The sequence below is a fragment of the Hemitrygon akajei genome, chromosome 1 (genome assembly GCF_048418815.1).
Source record: "Hemitrygon akajei chromosome 1, sHemAka1.3, whole genome shotgun sequence".
Classification (NCBI taxonomy): Eukaryota; Metazoa; Chordata; class Chondrichthyes; order Myliobatiformes; family Dasyatidae; genus Hemitrygon; species Hemitrygon akajei.
The window spans coordinates 30197180-30224585 of NC_133124.1; the positions used below are offsets into that span (position 1 = coordinate 30197180).

The 27406-nt window shown below is 40.2% G+C and overlaps 1 protein-coding gene across 5 annotated transcripts in view; it reads right to left on the reverse strand.

Annotated features, from left to right (window-relative positions):
* Positions 1-17305: 17305 nt before the first annotated feature.
* The window catches only part of LOC140725140 (hepatocyte nuclear factor 4-gamma-like), a 145848-nt gene continuing 135747 nt past the window's right edge, over positions 17306-27406 (reverse strand). For all 5 annotated transcript variants that reach the window (XM_073040233.1, XM_073040227.1, XM_073040243.1 and 2 more), the window contains exons 8-10: positions 26881-27117; positions 20552-20674; positions 17306-18712 (exon numbers count right to left, since the gene is read on the reverse strand). In XM_073040233.1, coding sequence (XP_072896334.1) covers positions 18600-18712; positions 20552-20674; positions 26881-27117 — 473 coding nt within the window. In that variant the 3' untranslated portion in view covers positions 17306-18599. The remainder of the gene's footprint in view (positions 18713-20551; positions 20675-26880; positions 27118-27406) is intronic.

A 27406-nucleotide genomic window follows, 5' to 3' on the forward strand; every position in this document is an offset into this window, starting at 1 on the left:
CTAAAATGGAGGACTGGTTCAGTAGCAAGAGATTCTAGGAAGATCAAAACATTGTGACTATTTTCCAATGAGGAAATTTTAACTTGCAGTTAATTTGATGCCATCTGAACACACTAAGTTTGCCATGGAACTAAGAAAGGGAATGTGAAGGCTCATTATCACATGTTTATAGATACTGGCCTCATGCATACAAATAACAAAACAGGAAGCCAAGTCAACGAAGAAAAGTTTTCCAGAGTTTTTCATAAGTCCTCAATGGGTCATGGTGGCAAAGCAAGACGAGGTGAACTAAGTTCAAATTCAAGTTTCAAATTATTATTCATGAATAGAGCCAAATGAAACAGGGTTCCTCTGGGGTCAAGATGCAAAACATATTGCCAACCGCGTATAGCACATAGCACAAATAGCACATATTACAATTTCAGGAAAAGATACAGTCTTAAAGAAAAAAACATAGCCCAAATACTTGAGCTTTCCTGGTCCAGCTTGTTTTCCATGAGTGAACACTGGAGAGCAGCACATAGCAAACACCAGAGGGCAGCACCAATGGGAAAGGTCAGCCCCCCAACCCAATACAAAACCTATCACCACACAACCACCTCTGCCGTCTTATTTGCCCGTGACCAAATCAGGCGAGTCTGAGGCATGTGGGCCTTGTCTACACAACAACTGAGGCAGTGCAGCTCCCCTGCCAATGAACCAGTGAACCAGGCTTGCAGTGTTCTACATTACCAATGCATGACAGGGCTTTGCAATCACAATAAAAATGTCCAAGACAACCACTCAGGCCTTTCTATGGAATGTGCTCTGTCTCAGCACAATGGTACACAACAACTCCAGATGATAACACACTAACAGTACACAAAAAGTCCAGCTCCATTGCTATAAAACAACTCAGTGATGGAGTAGTTAATGTCCTTAGAATCCAGCAGTGACTTGAGATTATAAAAGAGATGTACATCTTTGGTTGGACATAAAGTGCATCACCACCTTACCAATGATTAGAGGTAGAATGGCTCGAAGTGACTTATAAAAATCTAAACAATATTGGCAAGGCTGCATTAATCGCCCATCTTAGTTGCTTTGAAAAGTGAAAAGCAGTGTAACTCTCCACCTGTGAGGCCCTCCATCGGTCGGGGTTGACCATGGATGTTGCTTCCTAGCTGTCTACGTGATACGCAAGCCAAGGCAGCACAATATGGAGAGCGAGCTGTTGCCCATGTAGCAGGCAATCCCTCTCTGTGCGGCTGATGAATCCAAAGGAACGGCAGAGGCCGATACAGTTTGGCACCAACGGTATCACAGCAGTTGCCAGTCAGCATTGAACTCAGCGTAGGACTTCAGCTCCAGAATTTTCCCTCGGGGTTTACTCCTGAAGGCTTCCCCTTGAGTGGGTATAGCCACAAGGCATTGGTGATGTGAGATCAGAGTTTACCTTCTCCACGGCTGACAAGCTCCATCTGCCTAAAGCAATTGGTTTTAAGGCACCATAAACCTGCCTTTGCCCCTCCTCCTGTCAGTAGAAATGGTTCTGATAGGTTTAGTGGATAAGCCACACCTGAAGGCTAGGAACTGGACGAGGTAATCAGAGACAATTTGAGATACACACCATTAGGAGTATTTAATAGCTAGTGGGAACTTACCCCACTATCTCCCCCAGCTGTGACAACCTTAAGGAACCAATTCTCCAAGATCTCTTATGATAACATTGCTACTATTGAGAGTTTAGCTGTGAGATCTCTGTGCTCCTCCAATTCTAGCCCTTTTGCTTCTCAGAATTGTATTACTGTGCAGTTGGTGACTGTGGCTTCAGATGGCTTGTCCTACGCTCTGAAACCAACACCTCTCATTCACCCACAGACGGACTAGGTCTGCCCAATGTTCCACTTGCATTTAGTCTTTAAAATCCACCCACAAGAATAGCTGAAATGAGTTTGGTGCAGTAATTTTTATTGTACAGAAAAGCTGATGCTGATGTTAGGTAGAGAAAACTTGATTTTGAAGAAAGATAATCTTTTCCTCATTAAGTGACACAACTTCAAAAAGTGGGGAAAATGTTCTATTTATGATATTGCATTCTTTCCAACAGACCCAAAGTTAATACATAAGTAATTTCAAAAGACAGTGACAATTTCAGGCCTCCTGCTGTAAAATGAATGAACCTGGAGTGAAGAACATTGAACTCATTTATTTCAGCCTGACTGCCAAAGTTTTCAGATAGTGTCTCATTATTATAAAACATAGAAAATTACAGCATGATGCTGTGCTGTCCTTTTAACCTTCTCTAAGATCAATTAAACTCTTCCCTCCTACAAGGAGGGGAGATTTATTATGGGGAATGGGATGGAATATGGTTATTTAAGAGCATTACCCGATAGCAGACTCCATGGAAAAAATGTCCCAAGTTTCCATTCCTGTTTCAGTATTGCACTAGGACTGTTGAACAGTAAAACTGGATACAGAAACTATTTGTGTTACTGGATCTAATATCACAATGGTGGGATTCATTAAGCAGGTTATTATTTTTATGAACACGCTGTGCTGAATTTGGCTGAATGAGCTGCCACAGTGAAAAGATCAACTCTCAACAAAGCTGAATATATCATTCAGTTGAAAATTCAAAGTACAAAGAACAAGTTCAGAATTTCACTAAAAATAACAAAACAATACTCCTCTATTCCCATTAAGGCAACATTAATAGTGTCATAAAAGAAGGATTGGTTGATATAATCTATACCTAGGACAGGTTGACTAAGAGTTTGACCGAGAGGTCTTGTCTTAAAATATTATGGTGGGGGGGGGGGGGGTGGACAGGGAGAATGAGAAGAGGAGTTAGAGACCAGAAGACCAGACTCTTAGAGTCATAGTATTAGAAGAGTACAGCACAGAAACAATACAGCCCATCTAGTTTGTGCCGAACTATTTAAACATGCCTGCTCCTGGACCTCAGCCCTTCATAGACCTACCATCCATGTACTTATCCAAACTTCTCATAAACATTAAAAATTGAGCTCACATGCATCACTTGTGCCGGCAGCTTGTTCCACACTCTGACAACCCTCTAAGTGAAGAAGTTTCCCCTCATGTTCCCCTTAATCAGTGACCTCTAACTGTAGGGAAAAAAAGCCTGCTTGCACTTACTAAAGTTCATGGATAGAACCCCAGAGCCTGGGGCTCAGGTAGCTGAAAACTTAGCTGCCAATGAAATGAATGGACAAGCAAGTAAGTTGCTGCTTTGGAAAACAGTAGTGATCTTAGAGTTTTTAGCTGGAGGATGCTACAGGAAAAAGATAAAATGTGCATGAATATAAAGATGAGAAAAATTAGGTATAGCTAATATTGACACAAGAGATACTGCAGGTACTGGAAATTTTGAAAAACACACACAAAATGCTGGAGGAACTCAGCAAGTCAGGCAGCATCTATGGAAGGAAATCATTTATTTGCCTCCATAGATGCTGCCTGACCTGCTGAGTTCCTCCAGAATTTTGTGTGTGTATCCAATGTAGGCCAAAGAAGATAGGTGTGATGCCTCAGTGTTAGGATGCTGGAGGCAAAGTTTTCTGAGAACTCACCATCAATGGCCACACTTTGGATCATCACATCACTTGATCAGTAGTTGTAAGTAATCCCATGATAGGTTCAAGCCTGGTGGTAAAAAAAAACAATGGTTGCACAGGGGACAAAGATATGGATGAGAATTTTAGCGGCAACTGAGCTGAAACATAAGAAATGGCAGGCAATGCTGTTAAGTTAGAAATAAGTTGTCATAGTGACCGAGAAGAGATAAGGTTGGAACTTATATCAGGGTGAAATAGGATTACAAAATTGGGAGCAGATTAGGACTAGTTGGTGGCCTTGGGGGAAGCTTGTTTGTTGCTTGTAAATAGAAATTGTGAAGATGATCAAAAATCATGACTTTTGTAGATGTTGTGTCAGGTTGTGTTGAATGAAGGGATGTCATAACAAGTGTGATAATATTAACACAAGAGCTTCTACAGATGTTGGAAATCCAAAGCAACATAGAGAAAATGCTGGAGGAATTCAGCAGGGCAGGCAGCATCTATGGAAGTGAATAACAGTTGTTGTTTCAGGCAGAAACCCTTCAACAGGACTGGAAAGGAAGGGGGAAGGAGCTGGAATAAGAAGATGGGAGGGGGAGAAACAGCACAAGCTAGAAGGTGATAGCCGAATTCAGGTGAGTGGGGGGATGATGTAAGATGCTGGAAGGTGACAGGTGGAAAACGTAAAGGGCAGGAGAAGAAGAAATCTGATGGGAAGAGGAGAGTAGACGATGGGAGACAGAGAAGGATCGGGGCACCAGTGGGATGTAATATACAGGTGAGCAGAAGAGAAGAGGTAAAGGGAGGGGGTGGCAGAGAAGGGAATTGAAGGGGGAGGGGGTAAATGTGTGTGATAATAAGAGGGTGCCTTTAGAGTCACAAAAACACCAAAAATACAATTAATAAACTGTTAATGTCTCCCATCCACTCCATAATGTACTGGTTAGGCACAGGAGTACATTCAGCCAGAGACTCATTCTACCGAGATGTAACACTGAGCATCACAGGAAGTCATTCCTGCCTGTGGCCATCAAACTTTACAACTCCTCCCTCAGAGTGTCAGACACCCTGAACCAATAGGCTGGTCCTGGACTTATTTCCACTTGGCATGATTAACTTATTATTATTTAATTATTTATGGTTTTATATTGTTATATTTCTATACTATTATTGGTTGGCACGGCTGTAACGAAACCCAATTTCTCTCGGGATCAATAAAGTATGTCTGTCTGTCTGTCTGTCTGTTTAAATTAAAATGCAACTAAGCATTGGGCCTGACTGCATGGATGACGGAGTAATGATTTGCTAGAGAGCTGCCAGTTAGCTGCAGTAAATATGTCAGTTAATGTGTCAGGGTGTATGGAACAACTTGCCAAGGGTGGTGGTGGAAGCAGATACATTAGGAGCATTTAATAGGTGGATTTCGATAGGCACACCTAAGATAGACAACTGGAAGGCTACGTAGAAGGGAAGGGTTAGATTAATCTTAGGGCAGGTTAAGAGGGTGGCACAACATCGTGGGCCGGACAGCCTGTATTGAGCAGCAACATTCCATTCCGGATGAGCACTGCAGCATGGAAGAGGCGAACTTGCTGGAAGTCAGCCACAGACCCAGATGGCTGCTTCCTCCACCCCAGGTCCCATCATTGGGTCCTAGGGTTTCTGTAAAGACCCGAGCTGAGGAGATAGGTCCATTTCAAACCTGGTCCCTTAGCTTTCACTGCCAGCATGAGAGATGGTACGTAGATTTTTGTTATTTTTCTGTAACTGATTAATGCAATCTTGTTTAGTTTACTACAACCTAATGCAAGCGTTTCCTTTTATTATTTACTTCATTGTTCATTCATTCATCTTTGATGTTCAGAAATATTTGCATGGGTTTAGCATGAGAAGGAAAAGATTTAAAAGACCCGAAGGGCAGCTTTTTCCATGCAGAGTGTGGAGAATATCTCTGGAGTGGATAAATGAAGAAGCATTTGGGCAGGTACAAGGAGGGGCAGGTTTGGAAGAATGCAGGGAATGAACTAGCTCAGAGAGTACCACAGTGACCTTGCATTCATGTGACTGAAAGGTCTGTATCTGTGCTGTGTTACTTTATGATTGCAGGCCTTGCTCTGTTGGCAACAATACCTGGGTTTTGAAAGCTGTAAGATTTTGTAGCAGTGGTCTCTAATAGAAGATACTTGTTGCTCTTCTTCACAATGTTTAACACATCTTTTCCTGTTGAGGAGAATGCCAAAGTCCTTGTACTTTTTAGAGTTAACAAGTCTGAAGTTCATATGTTCAAGAACGCAGGAGAAATCACTCACTGACAACAATGAAAAGTTACTGATGAATGGAAAGGCACAGGTAGTCCAGCTGCAGTGATCAAATAGTCACAGATTAAATTTAGAATAAGGGAAGCCCTTAAATTCCCTGCAGACGGATGCTTTCCAGAGCAAAGTCTGTGATAAGGCACTTATCACCATTGAATGAATAAATTCAAAGGACAAGTGGCTTCAATGAATTAATAAATTAATGAAGAAGTAATCACAGGTGAATTAATAAATGAGTAAGTCATCATGGAGCTTCAAATTAATAAACTAATGCAGTAGAGAAGACTTAATTAAATTAACAAACTGATAGAGGTTTAGGTCTGTCAACCAGTTTTACATAGCAGCTGGAATCAATAAATTAATATTTTATAGAGAAGCATCCCTGGGCAACAGAGCATCTTCTTGTGAGGCAGGGCCAGCAAGTCGATAAGAAGCAGCAAAGCATGTTTGGTACATTTTCTGTGCTTTCATCATCCTGCTTCGTCCATGCTGGCTTGGCACAGAATAGGCAAAGATGTACAACTTGTCCGTAGGTTCAGGGTCCACACAGTTCACTGCTCCAGTTCTTTCATGGTGCTTTCACGTAATACTTCGATCCCTCGCCCACTCTGCTCCTTCCTCAAGGGAATTTGATACTCACATGCAGCTCTGCTGAAGCCCCTGTAAATCTACTATCCCTAAGCGGGTAGCATGGTAGCACAGCAGTTAGTGTGACGTTATTACAGCTCGGATTGTGGTAGTTCAGAGTTCAATTCTGGTGTCCTCTATTAAAATCTGTACATTCTTCCCCTAAATATGTACGTTTCCTCTGGGTGCTCTGGTTTTCTGCCACAGCCCGAAGACAAACAATTAGTAGGTTAATTGATCAGTTGTCCTGTGATTAAGCTAGAGCTAAAAATAGGTGGGTTGCTGGGCGGTGCAGCTCATTGGGCCAGCAAGTCCTGTTTCGCACTCTATCTATAAATAAATAATGTCAACTTGCCTGCGACCCTGCTCAGGTCTACACCAGCGCACCCCACTTTTCATCAAAAGGTACCTGACAAAAATCAGCATTAAATAAGTCTGTTCTTATTCTAATCCCAAAAATAACCATACCAGTAGGCTGCTTTCTCAGATGCAAATTTTACAAGCAATGATCTTGCTCTTTCCCAACACTGTACCTACAAATGATTTCTGACAATTTACTATCTGGCAACCTGCTGGATGGCGCTTCATATCCTGTAGGAGGTCCTGGAGATACTGCTGCTTGTAGCTCTGGAGGATAGTCTAGATCTTTCCTCCCATGTTCTTGAGAGAAGGCCAAAGGCTTGGTGGCCCTCTCCTGAGAAATGTGGCAGTAGTCAGTTGACATGCTTGAGACAATGGTCACCAGCCAGCAAGTTGCTTCCCTCTGTAATACCAGTCCCTTACTAACAACTAGGGCTAGAGGAAGTGGAACAAAGGCTGGTTCCTGGGTGCAGCCCCACTGGGGATACATGGCAGGTCCAGCTAAAGCTGCTGAATTGGTTTGTGAAGAAAACTAAAGCCCCAAGCCTGCACACAGGCATGTTGTTATGAGCATCGTAGTGCCCATGAGATCTGGCTCCCAAAGCTCCAAGTTAAGGCATGGCATTCCTCAGCCTCTGCTGGGCAGGCAGCATCTCTTCAGCTGTACCCACTCCACCAGCTGGCTTCTGCTCTCCGAATCCTCCAGAGCCATATTCTCAATACCACAATCTAATGCCTGATCAGTAGCCCTGTGAGCAACTCACAGCTGGAAGTGAGGAAGCAAATACAGTAGCTTATCTGCCAACCTGAAAAACCACTGTGAAGCTCCCGAAGCCTTTCCTCCAGGACCTTTCGGCTCATAAATCACTAAAGAGCTCACCTGTCCTCCATGTGGAAGGCCCAAGGAAACATTTTCAAACTGGGAGGAAGAAGTCAGAATGATGGAATGCAGACTGAGTTAGATTCACTGACACAGGAGCAGAAATAGGCCATTTGGCCCATTGAGTCTGCTCCGTCATTTCCTCATGGCTGACGATGTATGTGATTAACACACTTATCCATGTAACCCATAATGAATTATTTAAATGAACAAGAATGCTTAGCAAACCATATATAAACAAACTCCAACACAATAGAGAATGCATCTCAACTATATACACAGTATATAATACAATTGTATTATATACCAATTATACCAATTTAGGTTGGTATAAATCAGGTTGAAGGCTACCCAGCTGGAATATAAGGTGCTGTTCCTCAAACCTGAGCATGGCCTCATTGGTACAGTAGAGGAGGCCATGGATTGGCATGTTGGAATAAGAATTAAAATGGGTGGCCACTGGGAGATCCTGCTTTTTCTGGAGGACAGAGCATAGGTTCTCAACAAAGCGGTCTCTCAATCTACACACTCCCTTTATGATCTAATCTCTCTTGGTGGGGTCCTCATCCAAGACATCATCTGATGAATCCTCTGCTTTCCTACCTCCATTGACTCTTTTCTTTTTGGCCTTCCATTCATCCAGCTGGGCTTTGGTCTTTGCATCTATTTACAAGCAGCTTTTCGTCTCCCACTTGAAGTTCATGCGATGACCTTAATGCATAGAGAGTAGAATCTGGTTCTTTCGACTCAGAAAAGCCAAATGCTTGCAACTTTCCTGAAGGTCGCAAGCCACATTTCACAATTAACTGCCTGGTTAACAAATCAGAAGCTTTCTCAGGTACATTGCCTATGAAAACTATTGAGATCTGACCACTACTTTCGCCACTTCCACACTTCTGCTGAGCAGCATGGTCCTTCTTTGGTCCAATATGCTTTCCAACCAGAGGCACAGGGGTTGGCACCAAAACCAGTTCATCATCTGTTCGGCGAAATTTCATGGCTTCAGCATGGAGACAGTTGTGGGATCATCCAGTACCTTTCTTAACTGTGTTCAGTTCACATCATTGCTGGCATATGAATAGTTGATGGTTCTCCAATATAGCTGTAGTTGTCTCAGCCAATTACGCCCTCACAATGCTGGTCCTTTGGTTTTTACCACATACAAGGTCATTGTGGCTTTCTGGTGGCTGTATTTCACTGTTATAAACATCATTGCCACAGGAGTTACCTTTTCTCCATTATATGTTCTTGTTTGGATATCTGCAGACTTCAGTTTGTTATCTTTGAAATGCTGTTCAAACTTATTTTGTGGACTGACTGAAACAGATGAACCAGTGACCAATTTCATTTTGATTAATTTGCCATTAACTTCTGGTGTAAGCCGTTTTGCTTGTATATTGTGAATTTTCACACTGTGAATCTCAAGACTAGCCAGTCCTTTGTCACTCTCATCATCAGAATCAGAATCAGACTTTAATTGCCAAGTACCTATGCACATACAAGGAATTTACTTCTGGCAGATGTTGTCTCTCTGCTCATAACAATAATAATGATAAATAAAAATGAAAATATAGATTATACATACAGGTAGTGCAATCCAAGTAATAGTTAGCCGACAGTTAACCGGCAGTTAACTGTTCAGCAAAGTGACCGCAGTAGGGAAAAAACTTCTCCAGTGCCTATTAGTCTTAGTCTGGAGGGATCTGAAGCGCCTACCAGATGGAAGCAGATCAAACAGTCCGTGCGCAGGATGGGAGGAGTCCTTTATGATGTTCCCCGCCCTCTTCTTCAACCTGGAAGAGTACAGGTCCACAATAGAGGGCAGGGAGGCTCCAATGATGCGCTCGGCAGTCCTCACTGTGCGCTGTAGTCTGGTTCATTATCAGATATTTAATGAACAACATTCATATTACTGTTCTTTTTTAAACTGCAGCTTGAAATTTCTTCTTTTTCTCTTCTCTGTGCTGTTCATTTATTTTTGTTTGCCCAGCCTGCTCTTTGTACGTGTCCTGCTTTGTTTTACTTTCTGCAAGTTTTGCCTTTAAATCTGCATTTATCTGATGTATGTGAGGCCCTGCCACAACAGTAACACAATTTGCTTGGCCAGGCTGGTTTCTGCTTAGACAATCCAATTTTGCTCACACTCACTTTCATATCTGCCTGCAAATCAATTTCATCTTTATCTGCATTTTTCATTGAAACAGTGATTTCAATTGCTCTTTTGAATGTAAGTTGTGCTTCAGTTAGGAGCTGCTTTTGAGAGCTTTTTGTAAGAGTCCACTAAACAATTTCTTAGTGCATCATTAAGCCCATTACCGAACTGACAATATTCTCACTTATCACTTCAATTCAGCCATGCACTCCCCTTTGTTTTGATTCCAATTATCAAACTCAAAGCATTCTGCAATTAACAATGGTGTTGGTTCTAAGTATACCTGCATCACTTTGACAATATTAGGAAAGCTTATTTCTGATGATTTGGTTGGAGTAGTCAAAGTTCCATGCAAACTGTAAGGTTTTAAACCCAAGGCACTCTGCAAAATTGGCACTCCTTTCTCATTGGCTATTTCATTTGCTTCAAAATACTGTTCAGATAGTTCAGTATACACGAGACAATTACCTGTTCGTAATCAAACTTGTCAATGTTTCTAACGTAGTGAGCCATTTTTAAAAATTATTATCTTCACCCAGTTCTCACCCTTTATGAACCCTGAATTTTTCTGTTTTCTGAGTTTACTTTAAAAAAATTTGATTGTGTCTTCCCTTCTGAAGAACACTGCTTTAGAAAAAAATCTCGACTTGACCATGCAGATGCTGGCAGTTTCTTTTTACTCGCCATTGCTCTCGCTGTGTTTTTTTTTAATTCGAACCTCTCACTGCACTTCAGCAACAGGTCAAGAGCCATCTCAAATCTGTTGCAATCAATATATTTATATATATCTATATATATAGATATATATATATATATAAAATTTATAATGAATTATTTATGCTTAATCAAACAGCGTGTATATATATATATATATATATATATATATTCAAGATTACTCAAATATAATTGAAATTTAAATACACAATAATATCAACCTCTGGCTTAAATACACCAAATGACTTGGCCTTCACAGCCATTGTGGCAATGAATTCCACAGATTCACTACTCTCTGGCTAAAGAAATTCCTCCTCATCTCCATTCTAAATTGACATCCCTCTATAACATGGTTGTATCCTCATGGCCTTTGGTCTAAGACTCCCCCACCATAGGAAACATCCTCTCCACATCTACCTTATTGAGGTCTTTCAACATTCGATAACTTCCAGTTAGATCCCCTTTATTCTTCTGAATTCCAGTGAGTACAGGCCCAGAGCCATCAAACGCTATTCATATAATAAGCCTTTCAATCCATTTTTGTGAACCTCCTTTGAACCCTCTCCACTGTCAGCACATCCTTTCTTAGGTAAGGGGCCCAAAACGGTTCACAATACTTCAAGTGAGGCCTCACCAGTGCCTTATGATATCAACAGGATGTCCTTCCTTTTATATTCTAGTCTTTTTGAAATAAATGCTAACATTGCATTTGTCTTCTACACCACCGACTCAACCTGCAAATTAACCTTTCTAGAATCCTGCATGAGGATTCCCATGTTCCTATGGATGTCTCTCCATTGAATTGTCTCTCCATTTAGAAAATAGTCTTCTTTAATTCTTCTATCAAAGTGCATGAGTATACACTCCCCAACACAGTATTCCATCTGCCACTTCTTTGTCTATTCTTCTAATCTGTGTAAGTCGTCCTGTAGCCTCTCTGCTTCCTCAACACTACCTACTCCTCCACCTGTCTTCGTACCGTTCGCAAACTTGGCCACAAAACCATCAATTGTGTCATCCAAATCATTATCAAATAACATAAAAAGAAACGGTACCAACACAGTCCCCTGTGGAATACCACTAGACACCGGCAGCCAACTGGAAAAGGCTTCCTTTCTTCCCACTCTTTGCCTCCTGCCAGTCAGCCAACATTCTATTCATGTTAGTATCTTTCCTGTAATACCAGGGGCTCTTAACTTGTTAAGCAACTTCATGCATGACCCCTTGTCAAAAGCTTTCTGAAAATCCAAGTACATAACATCTCCTTTGTCTACCCTGCTTGTTATTTCTTCAAATAATTCCCTTAATGAAACCATGCTGACTTCAGCCTGTTTTATCATGTGCCTCCAACTACCCTGAAACCACATCCTTAACAACTGACTTCAACAAAGTCAAGCTAGATGGAATGACTGAACAGAAGACTTTGAATCTTTGAACATCTTCCCAGCATCTGAGGCCAGTCTAACTAATGTATAATTTCCTTTCTCTGCTTCTCTCCCTTCTTGAAGTGTGGAGTAACATTTGTAATTTTCTAGTCCTCCAGAACCATGCCAGAATCTGTTGATTCTTGAAAGATCATTACCAATGCCTCCACAGTCTCTTCAGCCACCTCTTTCAGAACCTTGGGGTATAGACCATCTGGTCCAGGTGATTTACCTACCTTCAAACTTTTCATTTTCCCAAGCACCTTCTCCTTGGTAATGGCAACTTCACTCACTTTTGCCCTCTGATACCTGGAACTTCCACCATACTGTTATTATCTTTCATAATAAAGACTGATGCAAAATAATTATTCAGTCTGTCTGCCATTTCCTTGTCCCCCATTACTTTCGCTCCAGCATCATTTTCCAGCAGTCTGATATCTACTCTTGCCTCTCTTTTTACACTTTAAATATCTGAAGAAACTTTCGGTATCCTCCTTAATATCATTGGCAAGCTTACCTTCATTTTCCATCTTTTCCTTCTTTATGACTTTTTTTAGTTGCCTTTTGTTGGTTTTTAAAAGCTTCCCAATCCTCTAACTTCCCACTAATTTTTGCTCTGTTATATGCCCTCCCTTTGGATTTTATGTTGGCTTTGAGTTCTCTCGTCAGTCACTGAATGGTGAAGGAACCTTCACGTGCTGGACTCCTGCAGCCATGGTTGTTTCACATTAGATACTGGGTAGGAAATCTTAAACAAGAATCAAGGAGAGTAATAGAATACTACGGCACAGAAAAAAGCCATTTGGCCCATTTAGTCCATGCAAAACTATTACTTTGATAGTCCCATTGACCTGGACCTGGACCTCAGCCCTCCATACTCCCACCCACGTACCAAATTCAGAACTCATTCCACCTAGCTTGACTTCTGGCTGAAGTGAGTCAGGTTTCTATTTTAATAATTCATCACTTTCAGTTTAATAGATTTAAACCACAACTTCACCTGAAATCGTTTCAGGTATAACTCTGGGTAAATAAAACCTCTTCCCTACCCATCCCACCCAACCATGGGCAGGCAGGATGCGGGGATATATCCAACAAGACACCTGCATCTGCCCAATCCTTGTAGATGAGTTGTTGACCTTGCTTTCAAGTTGCAGTCTGGAGCTAATTCTGGGTTTATGGTGCAAGGATTCCAGGTGGTTAGGAAAATACAGAAATTTTAGACTGTTAACAAGTATTAAGAGCAGTCACAGGCTATTCCTAGCTACACAGTTGAAATGTTTCAAATGATGCTTTGGTGAGTTTCAGAAGAACATCATCATAGAGACTTCAAAGATGCAAATTCTGATAAATGAATCAATAAAAGGAAGACGAGATTCCAACTTTTTAACGCAGATAGTACTATTTTTCTAATCCAATCATTTACAATATTTTAGAAAGACGAGAGGTTGGTCAAGAAGATTCAGTCACTTGGGATTCAAGATGAGGTAGAAAATTGGATTAGACTTAGGCTTTGTGGGAGATGCTAGAGAGTGGTAGTAGATGGTTGCCTCTCTGCCTGGAGGCATGTGACTTGTGGAGTGCCTCAGGGAATGGTGCTGGGTCCATTGCTGTTTGTCACTTATATCAACGATTTGGATGATAAGGTGGATAACTGGATCAGCAAGTTTGCGAATGACACCAATATTGGGGGTGTACTGGACAGCAACAAAGGCTATCATGACTTGCAGCAGGATCTAGACCAGCTGGAAAAATGGGCTAAAAAATGGCAAATGGAATTTAAGTGCAAGGATTTGCACTTCAGTACGGCCAACCAGTGTAGGTGTTGCACAGTGAATGGTAAGGCACTGAGGAGTGTAATGGAGCAAAGGGATCTGCGTAAACAGGTCCATAATTCATTGAAAGTGGTGGCACAGGTAGAAAGGGTTTTAAAGAAAGCTTTTGGCACATTGGCCTTCATAAATCAAAGTACTGAGCAGAGGAGATTGGCTGTTATGTTGAAGTTGTACAAGACACTTATTGAAGCCTAATTAGGAGTATTGTGTGCAGTTTGTTCACCTGCCTACAGGAAAGATGTAAACAAGGTTGAAAGAGAACAGAATACATTTATACGGATTTTGCCGTGTTTGGAGAACCTGGGTTATAAGGAAAGATTTATTAGGTCAGGACTTTTTTCCTTGAAACTTAGGAGACTGATAGGAGTTTTGGTAGAGGTACAGTATACAAAATTATGAGGGGCATATATAGGTTAAATTCAAGCAAGCTTTTTCCACTGATGTTGGACAAGACCACAACCAGAGGTCATGGGTTACAGGTGAAAGGTGAAATGTTTATGTGGCACATCGGAGGAGACTTCTTCACTCAGAGGGTCTCATGAGTGTGGAATGAGCTGCCAGCATAAATGCTGTATGCAAGCTCAACTTCAAAATATAAGAAAAGTTTGGATAGGTACACAGATGGTCGGGGGATGGAGGGGTCTAGTCCCAGTAAAGGTCAATGGGAGTAGCAGTTTAAATGGTTCAGCATGCGCTAGATGGGCTGAAGTGCCCGTGTCTGTACTGTACTTTCCTATGACTCTATTCTAAGATCTGACAGTTTTAAATGTAGTTTTAGGCACTCAATTATTTTCGAGAATGGATATTAGAGTTGTGCTCAGATAAAACCAAGTTTCACTGAATTATACCAGGCATGACAACTCATATTTATGAAGCAAAACTTTAAAAACATGGGATTTTCTATTGCAATGGTAAGGCTAGGGAATACTTTTAACTGTGTTTCAAAATTATTAACTAAAGTTATGTTAAAGTAAATGGAAAGGTTATTTGTATTAATTGGGGAAAAAAAGCTCTGTACTAATGGAGAAGTTGGAAGAAATATTTTTCTGAAAATATTATTAGAACATGAATTTCTCAGTAGAATATACTGCTATTGAACCTATACAATATTGATAAGGGATCTGAAGTTACCAGAAGAAGGGAATGAAGAAATACTCAAATGGCAAAATAGTTCAACTGTGGCTGACAAGGGAAGTCAAAGCTAAAGTAAAAGCAAATGAAAGGGCATACAACAAAGCAAAAATTAGGGGGAAGACAGAGGATTGGGAAGTTTTTAAAAACTTCCCAATCCTCTGCAAATAAAAGATTCAGTAGGAGGGAAAAGATGAAATATGAAAGCAAGCTGGAAAACAATATCAAAGAGGATAGTAAAAGGTTTTTCATGTATGTAAAAATTCAAAGAGAGATGAGAGTGGATATAGAACCATTAGAAAATGAGGCTGGAGAAATAATAACAGGGGACGAGAAGATGGTAGATGAACTAAATGAGTATTTTGTATTAGTCTTCACTGTGGAAAACACGAGCAGTGTGCCAGATGTTGAAGGGTGTGAGGGAAGAGAAATGAGTGCAGTTATCATTACAAGGGAGAAGGGGCTCAAAAAGCTGATGAACTGCACCCTAGGGTTCTGAAAGAGGTGATAGAGGCATTAGTAATGATCTTTCAAAAAAATGGAAAATTGCAAGTGCCACTTCACTGTCTAAGAAAGAAGTAAGGCAGCAGAAAGGAAGTTAGTGTGACCTCAATGGTCGAGAAGACATTGGAGTTGATTGTTAAGGATGATGTTATAGAGTACTTAGTGACACAGGACAAGATAGGACAAACTCAGCATGGCTTCCTTATGGGAAAATCTTGCTTGATGAACCTGTTAGTATTCTTTGAGGAAATTATATTCAGGATAGATAAAGGAGATATAGTGGATGTTGTATATTCAGATTTTCAGAAGGCCTTTGACAAGGTGCCACACATGAGGCTGTTTATCAAGTTAAGAGCCCATGGTATTACAGAAAATTTACTAAGATGATTAGAGCATTGGCTGATTGGTAGGAGACAGCAAGAGGGAATGAAAGGATTATTTTCTAGTTGGCTGCCAGTGACTAGTTGTGTTACACAGGGGTCAGTGTTGGGACCACTTCTTTTTATGCTGTGTATCAATGATTTACATGATGAAATAGATGGCTTTGTAGCCAAGTTTGCAGAAAATCCAAAAATATGAGATGCAAAGGGACCTGGGAGTTTTTGTGCAAAACACCCTAAAGGTTAGCTTACAGGTTGAGTAGGTGGTGAGGAAGTTAAATGTAATATTAGCATTCATTTCAAGAGGTCTTGAATTCAAGAGCAGGGATGTGATGCTGAGACTTTATAAGGCATTGGGAGGCCTCACCTTGAGTATTGAGTTTTGGGCACCACATCTGAGAAAAGCTGTACTGACATTGGAGAGGGTTCAGGGAAGGCTCACAAGGAGGATTCTGGGAATGAAGGGATTATCATACGAGGAAGGTTTGATGGTTCTGGGTCTGTACTCGCTGGGATTTAGAAGGATGGGGGGGGGGGCTCTCATTGAAACCTTTCGGATGTTGAAAGGCCTAGACAGAGTAGATGTGGAAATGGTGGAGAAATCTAGAAGAGGGCACAGGCTCAGGATAGAGGGGTATCCATTTAAAAAAGAATGCAGAGAAATTTCTTTAGCCAGATGGTGGTGAATTTGTGAAATTTGTTGCTGCAGGTGGCTTTGGAGGCCAGGCAGTTGGGTGTGTTTAAGGCAGAGCTTGATAGGTTCTTGACTGGACACCACATCAGAGGTTATGGAGAGAAGGCCAGGGAGTGGGGCTGAAGAGGGGAAAAAAGATCAGCTGTGACTGAATGGCAGAACAGGCTCAATTTCTCTAATAGCCTTATTCTGCTCCTATGTTTTATGGTCTTATGGAATGAACTGGGATGAGTTGAATGTTCCTCTAGTTACAGGTAGGTGAGTTAAAAGGCACAGAAAAATATATTTAAGTTGCTTTTCAAGCAACACATAATTTTGTGTCACACACCATTCCTTGCCATTACCATGTCACTTGGTCAGAATAGTACAATTCCCAAGTATTATCTGCACATAGACAGCAACAGATCAACAGATCAATAGGAGACCCTCTCCACCCTCTTCTCAGGCCAACTCAAGTGGACACATTAAACTACTTCTGTAACTACGGGCAAACTTGGTAGTGATTCATTGCTAAGATGCTTCTGAGTCTTTCAAAGATAGAATCAGGCATCTAAAGTCTTTCCTCATCCAACTTTTGAACTTATTAAATGTAATATATAAATGCACAAAATAAGACCATGATTCCTCTGGAAAATAGCGATTACTATAGCTGACAGTTAATATCCCAAAAATATGCAAGAATAATATGAAGTAGTAAGAGCTATATAATCTCAATTATTGTTCTCATTCGGCAAGATATTAACATTTATTTGTATTTTGCCATATGGAGAATGCAAATTTTCTGAAAGTACATACAATGTACTGAACATTCAACTCATTATATAATGCAAAACAATATTTAAAACTGTATACACTTTACATTCCAGTATTGATTTACTTTCAGGATTTGATCATTATTGAATCATTCACAATAATTCATACAAAAATAATTTCATTTATAAAATAGATCATTCCATCACAATAAATTACAACGATTGTCTAATTACTCACTATATACAAACCAAGAAAAGGTCATAAAGTAGGCTAAGTCCATTTACACAAGATACAATAAAGGATGCATTCAGCAATTTAAGGCAGTTAATAGTCAAAAACTATTGGACCAAATTCTATTCACCAACCGTATTTAAAAATCAACACTAATGCTTTCAATGATAGACTTTGTTATTAGTTTGGAAGCTAATCTGATTTCAGCTGCCACTGATTTAATTAAAAGTTACAGAAATAGTAAGGGTTCTTATAAAAACAAACTATTACTTTTCAGTGAAACTCCCTCTCCTGGTGGTGCAATATAGGACTCCATTGTAATATCTGACATGCCTTTTTTAGTTGGTATGAAATATATCATAGACAGTACAGTAAGCTATGAAGTTAGATGGCACAACTCAAAGCAGGAGCACCTTTTAAAACATATATGTGCAATTTTAAAAAGAAATAACTGGCCTTATGATACTGGCTAAAGTAATGTAAAGCTGAATTTTACAATTACTACACTTTGGTTGTATTACCACTTTGCAACTCATTCAATCATTTTCCACAAATGCTTTTTAAAGTCATTTTGTCTACCTCAAAGGTTATGTGAAGCAGGTCTCAAAAGTTAGCATTTATAGTTTATAATATCAAATATGACACAATTCTCTTATTCACTGTTAAATATTGTAATTACTGGCTAAACTAATGTGGAAAACAGCTAAGCAGCCTACCATATTTAAACTGACAAATTTAATTCATAAAAACTATAAAAAAGACTCAAGATAAGTTTATTTTGAACTTATGCTAATAGGTTTAAACAAATCTCTTTAAACTTTTAACCTGAGATTGCAACATGTGTTTAAGACTTCTTGCTCCTGCAGTGGCATATTCCATAAAAAACATGTTGGCAAAGATAGGAAATGAGTAGTGTATATAGAGAATGGCAGTGCTGCTTTCTACCCATGGCTTTGCATCAGATTGGGTAACTTTATTCAGCTTTCTGGTATTCAAAAAGACAGGAAGCACAATCTGTCATTCCTTAAATTTGGCATCACAAACCCTTTGGCTTTGGCTGAGAAATAATGGAAATCTGGTTTGAAGCAAGCTTGTATTGTTCTTGACCTGAACCTTGTGGAGGAGATGGTAGCGGTGTTTCCGGTGTAGCTGCAGAGAAGTGCACACAAAATATAAAGACGATGTTACAATAATTAAGTTTTTAATGATAAATATACATAAGAGTTAATAGTACTGTTTCTAATATATTTTTTACAACTGAACTGTAGCAGGTTATTAGCAAGGACTGTGATAGGTTCCCCTTAAAAACAGGACACACCAAACACCCAAGTGTGCTGAATGACCCTAGTATCCTTAGCTTACTATGAATTGTACTGTTCAGGATTGCTCAATCAATATACAAAACCAATTAACTTCCAAGCCTGCCAAGCCATTTCCCTGCTTCTGACTTCTCCTCACATATATTGCAGAAAATATGGGGCAAAAGAGGATTAATGTGGACAGTACGCACTAATGTGAGCTTCCAATGAAGGAAGAAATGATAATGGATCTAATCTTCCACCTGCCAATCAGATACAAAATGGAATTAAATCAGCACAGGCTTTTTAATGGAAAATCTATCTATTACTCTAGTCTCAAGTTGAGAAATGAGTTAAAATCTAAACTCAAAATGATGCATTTATTAATGGGTATTTCCCAAGCTGTTAATAAAATGAAGCTAATTATACCTGACCACAAGATCTTGATGCACTTGTTATTTTGACACCATCACCACCATTGTTTGTCACCTTTGCTGTCCTACATGAACTGTGCACAGAGCTCACTGCAAGGAATGGTACTAATGTTATGTTGTTGTTTACTTCAGAAACAAACATCTTGCTAAGGTATCATTCCTCTGGTATATTAAGGATCACTCTGCTCTCAGGTTTCCATCCTGTTTCACCTGTCCCATACAGAAAATCCAAAAAAAATGGACCCGCATTGATATAGTTTCTTTTATGACCACAGGACATCTAAAAGCTGTTGAAGTAAACCCACTGCTGTAGTGGGGAAAATGGCAGCCATTTTGTTCACAGCAAAAACAATAAAACCAATAACCAGACAGGCACTGACTGAAAAGGTGAAATCTGCTAAGGATATCAGAGGATATCCCCCTTTCTTCCAGGGGCATCACCTACAACACCAAACTAAGCTCAAGCTACCAATGAAATAAAATGGGGTTTTACAGTTACTCACTAGAAATTCTTTGTCATATACCTCCAATCATCAGAGCTCCCTTGTCTCTGTGAGTTTTGTCCAGGGTAACAACCATAAAAACTAGGCTAATAGCGCATAAACACAAGATACTCTGCAGATGCTAGATCTGTGTTGAGGAACTTGCACTCTTGGAACATCTGTCTTACAAATGAAATGTTAACCTGAATTCCTATCTTCCCACGAATGCAATCTAGGTGTCCACTCTATCATGGATCATGGATATTCCATCAACCATCCCCCTTACTGCAACTTAAAACATACGTGCGTTCTTACTATTCCAATTCTGACGAAGAAGCATCAGCCTGGAATATTAACCCCATTTTTCTTTCTGCCTGACCCTCTTTGAATCTCTAGATTTGTTAGGTTTTATTTCAGACATCCAACATCTGCAGTTTTCTGGCATTTCACAGGCCGTCATTCGCTTTAAGGAGTAACAGTCCTATTTGCTGTGAAAATATTATATTAATATAATATTCTTGAGAAAGGTCTTGGCCTGAAACATCAACTGTGCTTCATTTCCATAGATGCTGCCTGACCTGCTGAGTATCTCCAACACTCAGGCATTTTGTATGTGTTGCTTTGGATTTCCAGCATCTGCAGAATTTCTCATGTTTATGTTAATATAATCATTATTATTACTGCATTGCTATTATCGAGGATGGCAATAGGAGTTTCAGACCATTCAAAATACACAACCAATTGTTAATGTCAAAATGAGAGGAAAATACATACACATCTGTTCACTGTGAGTTGCCGCAGGTATTGAACTGATCAAAATAGTTTGGCCTGTTACTGGATCCTGGGCCACATGAGGGTTTAAAGGATGATGGAGGTGATTTGGATCATTGGTTGTGCCTGCAAAGGAGAATAAATGAAAGAATATCTTAAAATATGTGGTAAGCACTGTAACACTTTTTGAAATTAATGCATAGACCAGAAATAACATTCAAAGATCCAAATTATTGCAGGACGCACAAATGATTCCATTCTGGAAAAGTATGCTGGATATCTTTTAAATTGTCAAATAAGTCATAATGATTCTGCCTAAGTTTCAGGCATTTTTCTATCATTCTACACTTACCAGCATACTTTTGTAAACATAACATTCATTAAAACTGCTAAAGGCCTTTAAACATTGGTCGAAGCACATTCTCTTGCACAGTACTATATTTGTCAACGTGAAGAGAAGAGTGAGTTTCTAAATTTGGTGATATCAAAGGAAGTTGGGAACGACAAGAGTGGAGCACCAGGAGGGGTGTGGGATAGACAGCAGAGAAGGAGTGCCAGGGGCAACGAGTAGTGTGGGTGCAGACACACCTACCCCAGAATCAATAGGCAAGGTAATTTGAGTCTAAACAATTGGTTTGTTGATCATTACAGAATATGTCTCTGGTGTTTCCCACTTCCTCGCCTCTCCCTTCCCCCTTTCCCAACCCTGATTCCCCTCTCCCTGCCTCCTTCCCACTTTCAGTCCACAACGGAGAGCCATATCAGAATCAGGTTTATCATCAATCACATATGACATGAAATTTGTTTTTTTTTTGTGGCAGCAGTACAGTGTAATACATAAAATTATTACAATACTGTGCAAAAGTCTGAGGAACTCTAGCTATGTATTGTATATGTGCATAAGACTTTTTCACAGTGTTGTATATATGTAGTCATTAGCAGCAGGAATAGGCCATTGGGCCTTCAAACTGCTCCACCATTAGAGAACATCATGGCTGATTTGATTATAACTATACATCCACATTCCAGTATGACCATGATAACTTTTAACCTCCATAGTAACAAAAAGCTATTGACCCCTCCACTACAAAAGATTCAAACACTGTACAGGTTCTATACTAAAAGTTTATCTGGAATGAAGGGGTCTTGGCATGCAGATACTCTACAAGTGATAGTGGAAGCAGGTCTGTCCATTGACAATAAGTACTCAATTTAGTACCAAAGGCATTTAAAGTATAAAAGTAAGAAAGTAATACATGTCCTAATGAGTCCACAGTCAGAAATAATGATTCTGGCTAGCTCAATATTGAAAGCATGTAGAAGTCATGGATATGGTATAAATCTGTTTAGAAGTCAACAAGGAAAATAAGATGCAGTGAAGAGAATCTTCAGAGTTTTCACTAGAGTTGCTAAGGTTAACGGGTCATATAGATGCAGATTTGTTGAAATATCAGCATCTGCACTTGTTTCATTGGTGCACAAATATTTACACAATGCATCAGAGAGAGAAGAACTTCTTAAAAAGTTTGTATTTCATGAGTTCCAATTTAAGGTAATTAGGGAGGATTAGAACATTAGAAAGATTTTGACAAGAACAGGCCATTTGGCCCAACAAAGCTTGCCAAATTCCTGTTCACATAGTGTGTTGAAATAACAATTGAGTTTAGGTTTGGAGGTCCTAAAGGTAATATTCTCAACTTCACAATTAGATAGTTTGTTCCATGTGTCCACAGCTTACTGTGTAAGGAAATGCTTCCTGATGTTAGTCTGAAATTTCCACTTAACCAGTCTCTAATGACGCCCCTGTGTCCTTGATGATGGATTAATTTTGAAGTAGCAGCTGGCATCCACTTTAATTAAAACCTTAATGATTTTGAACATTTCTATCATGCCTCCTCTCTTTCTACATCCACTTAGGCTAAAAATGTTTAATTCTTTCAATCTTTCTTCATAGCTCATACCCTGCAGATCTGGAATGAGTCTCGTCACCCCTCTTTGGACTCTCTACAGTGTCTTCCCATCCTTCACACAATGTGGAGGCCAAAATTGTGCACAGTACTAAAGGTGTGGCCTCACAAGTGCTTTATACACTGCTTAAGGAGAACGTCTTTTGATTTGAGCACAACTGAGCACATTACGTAGCCCAACATTCTATTACCCTTCCTAGTTGCTTCAGTGTGTTGATGATGATAATGATGAGTCTACCTGGATACCCAGATCCTTTTCATAAAATGCACTTTCTGACTCAAGGCACCCATTGTATACTTATATCTAATATTTCTACTACCTATATGTAATACTCCACATTTACTTACATTAAATTTCATCTGCCATTTATCTGCCCACATCTGGATTTTGTATATATCTAATTGTATTGATTCTGCTGTCTGAATGTTATCAGCCTGACCCCTATTTCTGTGTCATAGCCTTTCTCGTTTATTTATTAGAACCAGAATCAGGTTTACTATCACCGGCATGTGTCATGAAATTTGTTAACACAGCAGCAGCAGTTCAATGCAAAACATGATAATACCGAAAGAAAAAAGTAAATAAATCAGCTACAGTAAATATATACTGTGTACGTATATTGCATAAATTAAAATAGTGCATAAACAGAAATAATATATATAAAAAATAAGTGAGGTAGTGTTCATGGGGTCAATGTCCATTTAGGAATTGTATAGCAGAGGGGAAGAAGGTGTTCATGAATAGCTGAGTGTGTGCCTTCAGGCTTCTGTACCTCCTCCTGATGGCAACAATGAGAAGAGGGCATGTCCTTCATGACTGGGGTCCTTAATAATCGACGTTAACGTCACCTTTATGAGACACTGCTCCTTGAAGGTGTCCTGGGTACTCCGTAGGCTAGTACCCAAGATGGAGCTGACTAATTTTACATCTTTCTGTAGCTTCTTTCGAGCCTGTGCAGTAGTGTCACCCCCACACACACCCTTACCAGACGGTGATGCAGCTTGTCAGAATGCTCTTCAGGTACATCTCCAGAAGCTTTGGAGTGTGTAGTTGACAAACCAAATTTTGTCAAACTCCTCATGAAATACAGTCTTCTTTATAGCTGCATTGATATGTTGGGATCAGGCGAGAGATCCTCAGAGATCTTGACACACAGGAGCTTAAAATTGCTCACTCTCTCCACTTCTGACTCCTCTATGAGGATTAGCTCATGTTCCTTCCTCTTACCCTTCCTGAAGCTGACAATCAACTCTTTTGTCTTACTGACATTGAGTGCAAGGTTGTTGCTGCAACACCACTCAACCAGCTGGTATATCTCACTCCTGTATGCCCCCTAATCACCACCTGTGATTTCACCAACAATAGTTGTATTGTCAGCAAGTTTATAGATGGTATTTGAGCCACACAGTCATGGGTATAGAGGGAACAGAACAATGGGCTTAAGCACATACCCCCAAGGTATACTAGTGTTGATTGTCAGTGAGGAGGAGATATTATCACCAATCTGCATAGATTGTGGTCATCTGGTTAGGAAGTTGAGGATCCAATTGCAGAGGGAGGTACAGAGACCCGGTTCTGTAGCTTATCGATCAGGACTGTGGGAACGGTGGTATTAAACGCTGAGCTATAGTCAGTGAACAGCATCCTGACAAAGGTGTTTGTGTTGTCCAGGTGGTCTAAAGCCGTGTGGAGAGCCATTGAGATTGCATCTGCTGTTGACCTATTGTGGCGATAGGCAAATTGCAGCGGATTGAGGTCCTTGCTGAGGAAGGAGTTCAGTCTAGTCAAAATCAACTTCTCAAAGCATTTTATCACTGTAGATTTGAGTGCTACTGGGTGATAGTCATTAAGGCAGCTCACACCACTCTTCTTCGGCACTGGTATAATTGTTGCCTTTTTGAAGCAAGTGGGAACTTCTGACCATAGCAGTGAGAGGTTAAAAATGTCCTTGAATACTCCCGCTGGTTGGTTGGCACAAGTTTTCAGAGCCTTACCAGGTACTCCATCGGGGCCTTCCACCTTGCGACTATTCACCCTCCAGAAAAACAACTTAACATCTGGCTCCAAGACAGAGATCACAGGGTCACCAGACGCAGCAGGAATCTTCACAGCTGTAGTTACATTTTCCCTTTCAAAACAGGCAAAGCAGCTGTTGAGTTCATCTGGTAGTGAAGCATAGCTGCCATTCATGCTATTGGATTTCACTTTGTAGGAAGCAATGTCTTGCAAACCCTGCCAGAGTTGTCGTACATCCGATGACGCCTCCAACTTTGCTCAGAGTTGTCTCTTTGCTCTTGAAGTAGCCCTCCACAAGTCATAGCTGGTTTTCTTGTATAGAACTGGGTCACTAAACCTAAATGCCACAGAACTAGCCCTCAGCAGACGATGTAACTCTGGTTCATCAAAGGCGTTTGGTTTGGGAATATACAGCAAGATTTCATAGACACACACTGAAGCCAGTAACAACTGCAGCATACTCATCTAGATATGAAGATAAATCCCCGAATACAGTCCAGTCCACCAGTTCAAAGCAGTCCTGTAGGTGGTCCTGTGCTTCCCTTGTCCATACCTTCTTGGTCCTCACTGGTGGTGCTGCAGTCTTCAGTCTCTGCCTATACTCAGGGAGTAGAAGTACAGCCAGGTGATCAGATTTTCTGAAGTGAGGGTGTGGAATAGCACAGTAAGCATTCTTGACGGTGGTGTAGCAGTGGTCCAGTGTGTTGTTTCCTCTGGTATTACTGTACAAGTGATCTGTTGATGATAATTATTCAGTGACTTTTTCAGGCTGGCCTGGTTAAAATCTCCCAAAATGATGGTGAAGGCGTCAGGATGTGCTTATCCAAATAATTAATGTAAATTAAAAGCAGCATTGGCCCCAACTCTGATCCCTGCAGAACCCCATTTTTAATATCTTCTAGGTGCTTCATTTCAAGAAAGGAAATATCAGGAAGAAAGTCAACCTAAACTAGAACAGAAGCAGGAATAGAAAGCAGCATTGATAAAGCATGAGGATAATTCAGCATTCTTTAAACCACTCATCCATGGGATAACTGATTTTAAAAGTAGGCGAATGAAGAGAAGTGGCTCAAAGCAACAAATTACCTTTGAAGTCTGAACACTCATTTTTCTGGGTAATCATTGCAACTCTAATCTATGTAGTTAGCACCCTCGATTCATGTTGAATTACATAAAACTTAAATCACAGAAACAGATCAGTCAGCCCAAGTGATCTACACTGCCTCTACCATTCATCCTTATCACTTTTGCCTTTAGTGTTCTGAATTCTCTGTTTGATTTCTTGGTAGCTACTTCATAGTAATTGTTGTATTTTCATCAGCTGCACAAGTGGAAGCTCTCCCTTTATCTCTGCTGTATCAAAGCCATCCCTCATTTAGAGTCACACGCACATGGTAGAAGTACAGCACTGAAACAGGCCTTTTGGCCCATTTAGTCCATGCCGATACAATTTAAACCGCCTGATCCCATTGACCTGCAGTAGGACTACAGACCTCCGTATCCCTACTATCCATATACCTGTCCAAACTTCTCTTAAACATTGAAATCGAGTTTGCATGCACCAATTGTGCTGGCAGCTCATTCCACACCCTCGCCACCTTCTGAGCGAAGAAACTTCCCCTCATGTTCCCCTTAAACTTTTCATCTTTCATCCTTAAGTCATGACCTCCAGTTGTAGTCCCACCCGACCTCAGTAGAAAAAAGCCTGCTTGCATTTACATTATCTATACCCTTCATAATTCTGTATACTTCTATCAAATCTCCTCTCAATCTTCTATGTTCTAAAGAATACAGTCCTAACCTATTCAATTTTTCATTATAACTCAGCTCCTCCAGACCCGGCAACATCCTTGTAAATTTTCTCTGTACTCTTTCAACTTTGTTTACATCTTTCCTGTATGTAGCTGAGTAAAACTGCCCTCAACACTCCAAATTAGGCCTCACCAATGTCCTACATAACATAACATTCCATCTTTTGTACTCAGCACATTGATTTATGAAGGCCAACGTACCAAAAGGGTTCTTTACAGCCCTATTCGACCCTATTTTAAAGACCTTTACTCACTCATTCCTCAGCATTCTCTACTTTAGCTTACAAGAGAATGTTAAATGGAAAAAAAAGGTACTTTAGATGTGCTTTGCAGATTTTCCTGTTGACTGCTAAGATCTCTTTCACGCGTATGTCTAGCTGTCTATCAGATGCAGCCAATTAGGATGTTCCAGGAGAACATCCAGAAAAATTACTGAGCCAAGGAATTAAGAGCAAGAAAACACTGGACCCGCTGAAGTTCACAAAGGACTAATAAACAGGCTTGTACTATTATCTTCGACTGATAAGTTACACATACCTCCCAGCAGCATTTCTTGGAGCAAGTTGTCAATCTTTGCTAGTCCAAAAAGTTTGACAAATTGAATTTGTTCTATCATTTGCCAGGTTATACTCTGAAGAGTCGGCAACAGCAGAAGTAACTCTCCAAATCGTCCTCGGGAATCATACTGTCGATCATTAATATAATCCTCCAGGCTAACTTGCACTTGGTAACGCATGTTCTTGATTTTTGATGGGTCGTTGAGTGCCTTTGCATCTAAAGGGAAAGTAATTCATGATGAAACAATGTGTGCAAGCTTATTTATCACTAGCAGATAAACAGAACCATGGCAGGTCCAGAGAGGACTATGCAGCTGAGATTTGGTTCATGAAATTCAGCAGGCAAACATAATGCTTTGCTGTACTACCTAAAGAGGGTAAAGCAATTCAGATCCCGACTTCTGGCTCTTAAAACAGATAGCTCTAATTTAACAGATTAGATCCAAAAGTTCTTGCTTCTTCTCAAGATAATACACAATGCTTTGTGACAATGCTAAACCTTCTAT